The 13292-nt window shown below is 35.3% G+C and overlaps 2 protein-coding genes across 5 annotated transcripts in view; one reads left to right on the plus strand and one right to left on the minus strand.

Moving 5' to 3' along the window:
* Positions 1–9287, minus strand: part of LOC149799063 (intersectin-1-like) — a 224540-nt gene extending 215253 nt beyond the window's left edge. For all 3 annotated transcript variants that reach the window (XM_089958036.1, XM_089958037.1, XM_089958035.1), the window contains exons 1-2: positions 9041–9287; positions 181–219 (exon numbers count right to left, since the gene is read on the minus strand). In XM_089958036.1, the coding sequence (XP_089814162.1) occupies positions 181–193 (13 nt within the window). In that variant the 5' untranslated portion in view covers positions 194–219; positions 9041–9287. The remainder of the gene's footprint in view (positions 1–180; positions 220–9040) is intronic.
* A 52-nt stretch (positions 9288–9339) lies between these two features.
* LOC149799064 (ferry endosomal RAB5 effector complex subunit 4-like) overlaps positions 9340–13292 on the plus strand; it is a 46713-nt gene continuing 42760 nt past the window's right edge. The window contains exons 1-2 of one of the 2 annotated variants that reach the window (XM_089958038.1): positions 9340–9376; positions 10578–10785. In XM_089958038.1, the coding sequence (XP_089814164.1) occupies positions 10714–10785 (72 nt within the window). In that variant the 5' untranslated portion in view covers positions 9340–9376; positions 10578–10713. The other variant, XM_089958039.1, reaches the window with a different exon arrangement.

A 13292-nucleotide genomic window follows, 5' to 3' on the forward strand; every position in this document is an offset into this window, starting at 1 on the left:
TACTCTGATCCTAACTACTAAATATTTCAATTAAATCAAACAGACCTCATACTGTTTTGAAAGTTACATATTTTTCTACATATTTTTAATATTTTGTTAACAATCATGCTATAAGCGAAACAAACAAGCATGCTGCATTTGTTTCCCAGCCTGGAAAAAGCTTATGACCAAAAATCTTACCTGCTGAAGTCATGATGATTCCCTTGTGATCAGCTTGTTCTGCAAGTAGAAAAACTGTTTACTTTTGGTGACAAGTGTTATAACATAACATAAAAGCACCTCATATCTCTGTTAAACTAATATGTTCCAGAACCTATGTATGGAAAAAGAAGATACAGTCCCTTAGTACAGCTCTCAAGAAGTTACCCTGCAAAAAAATCGGACTATATCTGATGGAAACAGTGGTCAGTACTGCTGGACAGATCATACATAAATCCATTTAAGGGACTAACACCCTACATGTTGAATAGAATTTCCAGAAATTCAAGATAAATTATTTCTTCCTTTTAACTTCTGACTATTAAAAACATCTCTGATATTCTTCAGCAATAACAGGATTTTCAAATCAGGCTGCTGTTGGTGTCAGATTGGCAATATTTACAATTACAGCCATCTTCACTAGCCAAGGTTCCAATACTTTAACCCTATCTACACCTTGGCTGATTGAGTAGATATTTCTGAGCTTCGTGTCTGTGAATCTGACTGGATGCACTGGCAAGCCACCGTATCCAATCAAAATTAAATTGTTCAAATTTGAACACTGTTTTTACATGTGTCACAGGATGAAGCTGGGTTGGGACTGGATTAGGGAAGACACCAAAAGCAACTGCATTTACAAGATGTTTATTTATAAACACAATTTAAATATAACAAATCTGACACCAATATAATAAAAAAAATAAGGAAAATTATAAAGTTCCTAACATAGAACTATCAACAATTAACCCAACGAAGAAAACAAAACTCCACATTAATATAACGAATGGAATTTCAAAACAAACGTGAATTCCTATCACTGATTCACAAAATAAAAGTGACCTACACCTCAATATAAAAAGTCTTGAAGGTATCGTTCAAACAACGATTCAGAAAAGAATGTAATTATGTATCGTTCAAATAACAATTCAGAAAAGAATGTAATTATGTATCGTTCAAATAACAATTTAGAAAAGAATCATTATGTATAGTTCAAATAACGATTTAGAAAAGCAGTGTAAATTACTAACCTATCGTTCATAAAACGATATTGAAAAGCAGTGCAAATTATGAACCTATCGATCGTAACCAGGTATTGAAATAGGAACGAATGAAATGATGAACCTATCAATCATTCACACAATGGCATTGCAATAGGAATGAATAACATTATAAACCCATCGATCGTTCACACAACGGCATTGCAATAGGAATGAACATTATATACCTATTGATCGTTCACACAACATCATTGCAATAGGAATGAATAACATTATACACCTATCGATCGTCACACAACGGCATTGCAATATTTATGAACAACATAAACCTATCAATCGTTCACACAACGGCATTGCAATAGGAATGAATAACATTATACCTATCGATCGTTCACACAACGGCATTGCAATAGGAATTAATAACATTATAAACCCATCGATCGTTCATATAACGATATTTTCATATAATGATATGAATGAATGAAATTATTCGCCTATCGATCATTCACATAACGATATAGCAATACGTGTCATTATGAACGTATCGATCTTTCATATAACAACTTAATAGGGATGAATGACATTATGAACCTATCGATCATTCATATAACGACATAGCAATAGGGATGAATGACATTATGTACCTATCGATCGTTCATATAACGATATAACAATAGGAATGAATGACATGATGAAATGATGAACATATCGATCGTACATATAACAACATAGCAATAGGGATGAATGACATTATGAACCTATTGATCGTTCATATAACGATATAACAATAGGAATGAAGGACATGAACCTATCGATCATTCACACAACGATAGTAATGAATGGATTGGTGAACCTATCGATCGTTCATATAATGACATAGCAATAGGGATGAATGACATAAATGCAATTGTGGAAATAACATGGAACACTACAACTATCTTGGCGTCCATTTGATGAGCAAGATGTTAACTCCGGTTCCATGCGCTCTAGTAAATGGCCAGAGAAGCACCCACGCATGGTCTGCTCCTCTCAGTCTGCTGAAAGATCCCTTACATCACAGACTCGTTGGTCGCGAAGCCCTGGTCCCTCGCACCGAGAAAACCAGTTCACTCTTCCGATCCAACATCACCAAAACACAGCGTATATGTCACAGTAACCCCCACAGTTCTGTGACTCCACATCAAACGATGTACAAGGCATGGCAGGCATGTATAAAGCAGCTCTACAGCTGGTGACTCCACATCAAATGATGTACACGGCATGGCATTTAGGCAGCTAAAATGATAACTAAACCGTGTAGTACACATGACACGGTTAAGTACTTTTTCAGTCATATGTAGCGCATGCATGCACATGAATTCATTACCCAATACATTAATCATTTAATGCAAACATTGTATAATTAAATACAAGTTGTCTGTTCGGTTGCAACAAATAGCTAACTCGAACTAGACCATAGTAGTTATAATATCGCGTTGCATACCCTAGATATTGATTCTCCGTAGAATTTAGAATAAATATACGTTTCCTGCTCATTAGCTACTGCATTCAATGAATATGTTTGCAGATAGAAGTCTTTTTGAAACATTAAGGTTCTAAAACATCTAAAGTATAAAAACAATTCTGTCATACAGACAAATGATAATAAAGAATTTCATTACCTCTACAGCTGGAGATTTGCTCCTGTAAAGGGGTGAGCGTCCTGACAAGACTTGGCATAATGTGATTTGTTTATCGAGAATTTGCACTATATGTACACTAGCTGTGACATATGCGCAGCTAGGTACTTAGTTTCCCCGCTGCAAGCAATTTGTTCATGCAGCATGGTCTGAGTTTTGCTCAGGATTTCGAAATAACTAAGCCAAAAAAATATACCACCCTTGGGTGACGCTGTACGCGGCAACAAAACCCGAGTACATTTTTGACAACATATACATATTGATATAACTCGTACACAATTCCGTGACAACATGATCATGACAAGGGAAGCACACAACTTAAATGGTCTCATAAGCAATTTTTCACTGATAATCTGTGTTTGTACAAATACCCTTCACTCAAACCCATCTGTAATAGGTTCTCTCTGGTATGTAATCATACTATGGATGTTAAACTTTCAAAGTATCTATCTGAAGTCAATTGTCTCCACCATTTTCTGCCCATGTACAATGCACTGCTGTTACACACTCTTGGTTAGTTAGCTTTACATACTAAGGAAGGCAACTCATGAAATCCAATAGATGTCACTAGGACAAAACACTAGAACATCTGCTCAATCCGCCAAGGTGTAGATAGGGTTAACATATTGGACCCTTGGCTAGGACCAACAACACATCTTTTAGGACCAACAAGATATAATAATTCTGGTGGAAAGCCCATGTATGCATTAAGAACCATACATGAGTATGAAAAATCCATAATTTGAGTATAGATCACGTTATAATAATCACAAATCAATCAAATCCCATTAGAAAACACACACAAGACATATATAAAGAACGGTAGTCCTCACTGTCAACTCAGTACTAAAAAAATCCAATAGCCCAACACACAGAGCCCTTCAAATTTCAGAACGGGCCCCTCCTGTATTCTAACTGAGGTGACCATCTGGCATGTCACATAAAAAAAACCACTAACTGGCCTGAGAAAACTACAATCACGTTGATGAAAGGCAGAAATTTATTTTGCAGATGCTTGATGACTAGTAATTTATTCATCTTTATCCCAATGTATGACCCTTACCCCTATGAAGATCTCTACTTATCAAAAGCTCTAAACTTTGTGTAGATAATGAAGCATGTAACCTATGAATGGGGAACAGATTGCCTGGGTTACAATTTAGTGCTCACATGACTCTTTCTTAACATGCATGTACATATGATTCTAAAATACCGGTTTGGTTATGTAGGTATCAGAAACCAGCAACAACCACTTCAGTGGGTACCAGAACTGTCACCGACCTGGTGGCCTAGTGGTTAGAGAGTCCGCCTCAGATGTGGGAGGTCATGAGTTTGATCCCCGACCAAGTCATACCAAAGACTTTTAAAAATGGTACTAACAGCTGCCTCGCTTAGCATGAAGAGGTTTGTGTTAGGACTGGTTGGTCAGGTGTCAGGAAAATGTGAATGAGTGGGACATTATGCTACATGTCTGCGGCATGATGCCCCAGTGCTAGACATCACTATAAAGTTAAAGCTACGTTAAAAATCCAAATCGCACACAGACACACACACCAGAACTGTCACATCAAATTTTGCAACCAGTGCAATGATGTGAGGCAGCATAATGGGATTTAAGGCCAGTGTGTATACCTGACAAGCTGTTAATTTGTTAATCTATTGTTGTAATCTGGAGAGTTAAGGCCAAATGCAGGATGTTTTGTTTAAGGTACTATAAGTGTGTGTGTGATTTGGATTTTTAACATAGCTTTAATAATGTTTCAGTCATATCGCTATGATGTCTGCAATGTGGCAGTTTATAGTGACACATTATCCTGACATCAGGCCAACCAGTCCTATTACTAACCTCTTAATGCTGAACACCAAGCGAGGCAGCTGCTAGTACCATTTTTATAAGTCTTTGGTATGATTTGGCCGGGGATTGAACCCCCACCTCCCACATCCAAGGTGGACGCTCTAACCACTAGGCCACCAGAGCTGTCTGGTAGGTATTATAAGTAATAACGGCATCAAATGTGGTTGTGTTGGCTCTTCTGTCTTTGATTATAAAAATCGGACTACCTTTGACAGAGTTGAGATCAGCAGAAATGCTTAATTTTGGGGCCTTTTTTAATTGCTGTTGCTATTCCTGATGTTTGAAATTAAGGCTGAATGAATATTAATTCAGCTGCACCATGCTCACACTTACTCTACTGAAATGAAATATTGGTTAAACAAATTATGCAGCACATATGAACATTAAAGTGTAAAAAGAAACTGAAACTATAAATCAAGACATGCTTCCAATGCTAATATCAACAATGTTGATCTATTGATTAAGAAAGGCACTATTAGATCAAAAAAACAGCTAACCTCAGGACTTGGAGAAAAACAGTGTGAAATTTTTTGAGATCCATATAATCACACAAGTCGATTAAATATGATTTTGTGTTAAATTTGGGCATGTGGAAATAGAGTTAGGTTTGTGGATTTTTAGTCAGGGTTTGTGATATTTTTTAAGTCACCAACCCTAGGCCTGTGTCTAAAATAAATTTTTATTTTAGCTCTGCAACAAGCAATAAACAATTCACTATGACATTGTCACCAGAAGCACATATCTATAATTGTTGCATGCTACATGGACATGTACTTAAACTGGCCTTGATTTTGGTCAGGTGGAGACAGCTATCATTTTTGCAAGGCTACCCAAGAGATGAGGCTATTCATAGGGAAATAAAAACGTGAACAGATTAAAATGTAAATTGATGACAAGATACTTGTTTTCAAAAGATTGGAAAAATATGTTTCATTTTACCATAAGCATAAATGTTTTTCCTGCAAAAAGGAAACTTTCACAGCGCAATAAATGTCAGTTTGGAAAATTTAACAATCCGCCTGATTCCATTGTATATATTTAATTTTGATGCTGACTCCCTCTGAAGAATTGTAATGTTTTTATTGAAGATTGTAGTCGGGCTTGCCTTGATTAAGGGTGCATGTCTTATTAAAGTCACCGCTAAAGAACAAATTTGTAAGACCAAACAAACACCCATTGGTTATTCTGGTGGCAACATTAAATAACTATAGAACATTGATTGGGACTGAATGTTTTTTCTAATTTGCTTTTTTTTAATACACAGAACAATAAGTGCTTCAAAAGTAATCAGTTTCTTTGAAGTTTCAGCAAAATAATTTTTCTGGGTATATTAAAAAGAATTAGCAATCTTTAGTCAAATGTTGTCGTTCCTGTTCCCACCTTCAAAGACTGGTCGATTGTAGGTAGTCCATTAGCATGACTGTTTGAGTGGATCAACAGAATACAGTACTCAGGCCAGATACCATCATAAAGATAATGATGTAACAATGCGCTATTTAGATGGTTTGTCAATATGAACAATGGATTTGTTTATGTAATAATAGATCAATTCCAGTGCATTTTGCAACTCCCTTTCATATGTAATTTCAGTAGCCACAACACAATCATTTTATGTTAAAATTCATATACGATATCTTGCTCAAAATGTATGTATCAACAGTTATTGATTTGGTACCTTTAAAACTTTCATTTGGTACTACAAATGTTCAAAATTCTAATTATCAAAATTTGTATGACTCATTTTTTATTATTACTGACAATGATTTTATACTGCACTAGAATTTCATATTTATAATATTAAATATATGGCAATTTAAGATTTTAACATTAAAAAATTGCCACTCTTCATAATGTAGGAAGATGTTAAATTGAAGATGCTGATTTTATTATGTTAACCTTGTCTTCTTGTTATTATATTGTTGTTGTTGTTGTTGTGGGGTTTAACGCCATTTTTCAGCACACGATAGGCTATACATGGCGGCCAGTATTAATGGTGGAGGAAGAACGCGGGAAAACCCCGGAAAGAACCACCGACACATGAGAAGCTACTGGCAAGCTTTCTCACAGACCCACGATTGTCACAATCTATTACAGCAAGGTAATTGTACTTTAATTATGTGCAGTATGTATACTTCACTACTAGAATCGTTAGTACAAAGAATTACCATTTGTAGGGTTTGATTCATTTGTAGTGTTTGATCTACATGCATATTTTGAGATATGAGCAATGTTTATGTAAAGAATTAATATTGTAATTCGCTATTTGGTTAATTCATAGTAACCTCGTGCATTTATTCATGTGATATTCTAGATTTGCAAATGTTGAATTGAATTATAACTTTGTATAATGGTTGCAGTGTGCAACGTTAGTTAATATGAGTATTTGACTATTTGTGTATACTTTGTAGAAGTATAAAGTGTAAGAATATCAGTGCATGGATATGTGGATATCTGTGTACACTTTGTAGAAGTGTAATGTACAGAAATGCATCTGATTATGTGATACTGTTCTGTATAATAAGATTGAGAATCTATATATACCGATGTGATGAAATCTATTGATATATGCATGATAAGCAGTTGATACCGTGTATACCATACCAGTAAGTATGGATATTTCGATGTGCACAAATGCATGACCAAAGAAGGTAATGGCTTATCTGATGATAGATTGTTGCTAAGTGTGAGGCTAGATAGCTAGAGGAAAATACTAATGTCTTTGTGTGTGTTTGGACAGGAAGCTTTTAGGGACCGGAGGAGCTGTAGGAGACAGAGAAGGGAAATACCCTGGTACAGTTGATCCAGAGTCTCTGGGAGACAAGAAAAGGAGAGAACGGAAGTGGAGAAAGTGAAGAACGTGGTTGTTGGACTGAAGGTGTACTGGATACCAGTCAAGAAATACTACAGATCAAGAGATGAGTAGAAACACAGAACAGGAGGAAAATCTATACATAAAGTCAGATGATGAAATAGGCCATCACTTGGTCGAGTGATAGGGTTCTGAATATTGAATTTCATTTGAGGAAGGATTATCTGTAATTGAATGGCATTAAATCTGTCATTTATCTGAATTTCACGTTTTGTGTATTAAGTAATTTAACTGTCGGTATTGCTGACTGGGGGCTCGGAGCTTTGCATCTCTATCACTACTTCAATTTTTAACAAAATGAGCCAGGGTGGGTCATCTGTAATAATTAAAAATAATACTGGGAGCACCCCACCCCAACCTAAGGTACACAACGAGAGTCCCATTACAGTCATTTTAATTTCACAAAGGTGCATGAAGAATGTAAATTGCTTTGCCCACTTCTAATTTTAAATTTTACCATGGCATCAAAAAAGGTTCTTCATAATTCTCTTGATAGACAATGTCATTTTTAGAAAAACTTAAATGGTTTTCTCTTCACTGTACTCTTTGCAACTGATAAAAAAAATCAGAAATTTAATTCATTTTCTGTCGAGTAAAATCAGACTTCATATGGCCTTTATCTGATGGCATGAAAATATACCGCAAAATATAATCAACATCTAACGCGTATGTCATTGTGATCATGTAGGTGCATTTACTCAAATTAAATATTAATTTGCTGTTCTAAAATTTAATATTAATATAGCTAAACCAAACTCTTTTCAATCCTGGCTGCTAAATGCTCAGCACCAAAAATGACAAAGAATTACAGATCACAATGGGCTTTTACAACGGTGGCCAGATACTAAACTAGGTACAGAAAAGTGGACGCTGGGTCTCTCATAAAAATACCAGGGAAATATAAATTCTTTTCAACAAACGCAGCTTTCATTGTTGACATTCAAAAATATCCATGTAGTTTTAACAATGATTTTTGCTGTATAACTTTCTCATAGAGCGCAAATAATGGCTTCCAAAGGTGAATTGCCATTTAAAAGTATGTGTAATGAAATTTAAAAAACTAACACCCATTACTGAAATAGTGGGTTGTGAACGCCTACATGACCTGTGTGACTTTTACTACAACGAGGTTCTATACTCAATGTTCTGATGATCTAGGCGAAGCTTTCTCCACTGACAAACGAGCACGAAAGCGGAATAAGCAGATGAACAGCACGATCAGTCCTGTGCATTTAAGACAACTTCACGGCGATGAAAAACAAATCACCAATATTGCCGACGAAGGAGGTAGGGGTACTACATAGTACTATGAGCAGATGTGCTATGAGAAACTATTTATCTACTTTACATTAATTACATTCAGATCTTGTATTCTATTTAAAGTATTTAAATGCATAAATTGTATGGCAGCCGAATAAAATACATATACACTCCTACGCACCGGCTGAATTTGATGCTGCAACGAAAGATCGATGAAATTATGATGAATAATTTTGCTGCTGACGAGTCGCCATATTCAAGAATGTTTCCATTATTTTATCCTGATCCATGCGACACATTAAAGTCGAATTTGAGCAAAATATTCTCCAGCATCAGTTAATCCTTGAAACACATTTTTAAAACAACATGCATTTGCTGGCAAAAATCAGAACAAGTGATACTGTAGTCGGTTCAAGAGCAGAACTCCTCCCCGGAAATACAGGAAAGATCTGGAATTGTGGGTTTTAAGGGGCGTAGTAACACTACTTCCGGTTCCGCTGCCGGGTAAATGAAACATGTACGTGAAGTTTAGGGACAACAGAGCACGAATTGCAAAATCTTTATTTTGATATGGAACATGCCCTTACAACATGACATATAATTCACGACCCTTCAGTACATATTATATTATTATATGTATTAATAATATGGTGCGATCAGGGCCGTATCGAGCGGTAACTTGGGAAAATGATTTGGCATTCCTTAAAGGTATGATAGTAAGTCAACCTTTTGATAGGGATACACAGTCGAATGCTTGGTCGCACCATATTATTAAGCTACGCTGTTTTAGAGGCCCTACGTAATGAACATTCGTCATAGGTCTAACCTCAGTAGTCCTACAATGTAAGACATAGCACATGTTGGTTTTGTTTTAGTGCTATGCCTTACTATCCAAATCACAGCCTTGTATAGCCTGTTCCGATGTCAGTTGAGTTTCAGGAATATCTCACACATTTGGCAGCCTATATTGACGTTCTTCCGCTAATTTGTGTGTAATTAATATACTTACTGTGCTGTTTTATCCTGGCGGAATGAAAATATGACACTAGCAAATTGACGCATTTTCATGTTCCATTGACATTTGAATTTGTTGCAATGTGAGGGTAGTCGAGGCATGCCGAAGTATGTTTAAGTAGATTCATGTGCGGGATATGTTTCTTGAATAAAACGAAACATTGCTTACTGTTCCAATAGGCATAAGATATTTTTATTTGTTACGTTAAAGAATAATATTTAAACTTAACCCGATTTTGGCATTCTTGGCTTTCATCACTTTCCAGCCAACGAAACTTGAATACAGGACTGTCCATTTCTTTTGTGAGAATTTGAATTTATTTGAGAAAAGATATCAGGGTATGTCTTTGGTATGACTTGGTGGGGGTCCGAACCCATGACCTCCTGCATCCAAGGTGGATGCTCTAACCGCTAGGCCACCGGAGCAGTCAGTAATTACTACTGAGTTTTATGTGACTATATGACCACTATGATAACATTATTGACCTGTATGGTTTGAGTACAAGTCTCACCATGTAAGACAAGTACATAAAACTAAACAAGAGATATAGAGATTTAAGCAATAGGAGAGATAGTTTTTCAATATGTAATATAAACCATTGAGATTTGTAGTGATATGCCACTTGAATATTATCATTTACTATATGGAATATATAGAACACTATTTGATCAAAGAAGAATCTGACAATTATTTTTTTTTACAGGAACAATAAATATTGTTGAAATAGCATCATCTAAAAGTCAAAAGAAGTTGACTATATAGAAGAACAAATAGAGGAGTTCCATATTAATCTTGGAGGTTGCTGGAGGAATGTGACAGGAAACAAACAAATTGCCATAATGAAGACTGTCAGAAGAACCATCTCCAAGGAACAGAATCTCTCTGTATCTTCATCATTTTCCATAGAAAATGTAAGTCTCACCATACAGAGATGTAGAGCTCTCAACATTTTCTACTTGTCCAGATTTAAATGTTCATGAAGTTTTACAGGTGTCTAAATTTTCCTAAAGACTTCATATGACTAGCAATATGCTTATCAGCGAATCCTGTGGGAAAAATATCCCAAATTTGAATGATTCATTTTCACATAAAATTTGTTGTTGTTATTATAGGGTTTAATGCCATTTCTCAGCACAAGATATGCTATACATGGCGGCCAGTATAACTGGTGGAGGAAGAACCCGTGAAAACCCCGGAAAGAACCACCGACCCGAGAGAAGCTACTGGCAAGCTTTCTCACATACGCACATTGGCCGAATCCGAGACTCGAACCCACGCAGACAGAGGTGAGATGGCAGTGATCCGTAATGGTGAGCGCATTAGACTACTGTGGGCCCTCGGGTCAGTTTAGAGGTACTGTGGTGGAACATCTGTGTTTCCAGATTTCTATATGAAGATGAACCTTTGCTACAAAGTTTTCTTTACATTACTGTTGTTAATTTTCAAATCTCTTTCATAACATATATTTTTAAAAGCAATGCCATTTCTTACTTTGTGTTACAGAATAAAATATGTCATAAATTTCAAATATTATATATAAACTATAATTTAAAATTAGCTGCAGAATATGGTGTAGGAGTTATGTCCCTTTCTTGTTATCTACAGGTTATACAGAATAACATTTTCTGACACATGTTATACCACTTAAAGCTAACAAGAGAAGACCAATACAATTCCTAATTAACTTATTACATGAGACACTGTTATAGGTAACAAATACTAAGAAAACTGCATCAGGATTGATTCATTTTATTGTGTGCAAATTGGAGTGCAGATTTTCACTAAGTCTTTACTCATAAACTACAAATTTCCTGCCAACAGGTTCAAAATGGAAACAGCTGACAATATACAAACATATAGAGAACTGATGCCAATGCAATTGGAGCTTAGTGTTTTGTGTTAAGATGTGATATAACAGCTGATCTATACAGCATTTAAATTCCTTACCATCTTGCTGTTCAAATCTAACAATTGTGCCAATATTAGTTGGCAGGAAATATTACTGCAGTAATCTACTCATTAAGTTGCATCAACAAAACAAAGTTTCATCAGTGTAATTTCAAAATAAATGCAGTGCAGTATAGGTGTAATAATGTTAGAAATACACAGGATGTAACATGCAACTACCTGACAATACAAAAGTCATCAAAGTATGAAAAACAGGACACAGTGACACAATTTAGGTATTTGTTGAGTTTCTTTCTTTGAGACTGATCCATATGATAATTTGTTATGAGTGTAGGTGATTCTGGGTAAAGATATTGAGGGTATCATGAATGGATTGTGGAAAATACAAGTTGCCTAATTATAAAAATTGGGTCAAAGTGACCAACTCATGTATAAGTTACACTAATTGCATCCACAAGTTTCATGAGTGTAAGTGAAGTGGGGTCCATGATATTGAAAGTGACAAATGAAGTGGACATTTTCACTAAAGTATGCAAATTAGGTCACAGTGACCTATTTATTGCATGGTTGAATTGCAAAGATGTATTTATACACATTTTTTTCCTGAGTGCTAATTAAACAGGGTCCAAGACCTGAGGACTTAACAAACAAACAAATGCACAAACATGTCAGTTTTCATGAATGCTAGCGAAACAGGGGTCCAAGATATTGAGGGTGGAACAAAGGATAGCTGGAGGAAGAAAAAAGTCACATAAGCATGAAATTTAAATCACTGTGACCTGCATTTGATATGGTTTGACTAATCAATCTGAGATGCATCCACAATTTTCATCAGTTTAGGTAAAATAGGGCCCAAGATATTCAGAGTGTAACAAATTAAAGGTATAAAATTTCAGTCAAGCCCAAAAATTAGGTCACATTTATCTATTTCTTACTTGGTTGAATTATACTACTTAAGTTGCACTGATATACAAATTTTCCTGAGTATTGGTGAAATATGGATACAAGAAAACGAAGATTAACAAACATACATATGAATGTAGACATGAATATAAGTAAGTAGATATGAATGAAGAAGCAAAATCCTATATCACCCCATCCGAAATTAGTTGGTGAGAGGTTATGAAGAAAATCCAATACAAAACATGCTTGTGAATTTAATTTTATTAAATATTAACTAAGACTATCATCAATATAATCATTATAGTAACTGATTGCAGCAGCCTAGCAAAATTAAATACATTTTGTGATGTTTTTAGATTTCTAACCTATCCAAAACTGTGTATTGCTGTGTGCAGTCTACCGTCATATGCTAGCGTTTGTTGAAAAGAGGCTGTGAAAAGTATTTCAGACAATAATTGATCATAAATATTATTTATTAAATATGTTCATGTAATACTGTGACAAAAATATGTGATTTTTGATTATTAATTACCTGTCAATTCCAAAAACATTACAGTCCAGACAAATCAAAATTGGATATTATTCATCCATTATAAAAATTAAAATA

Source organism: Sinohyriopsis cumingii, chromosome 5 (genome assembly GCF_028554795.1).
Source record: "Sinohyriopsis cumingii isolate HCF-2022 chromosome 5, ASM2855479v2, whole genome shotgun sequence".
Taxonomy (NCBI): Eukaryota; Metazoa; Mollusca; class Bivalvia; order Unionida; family Unionidae; genus Sinohyriopsis; species Sinohyriopsis cumingii.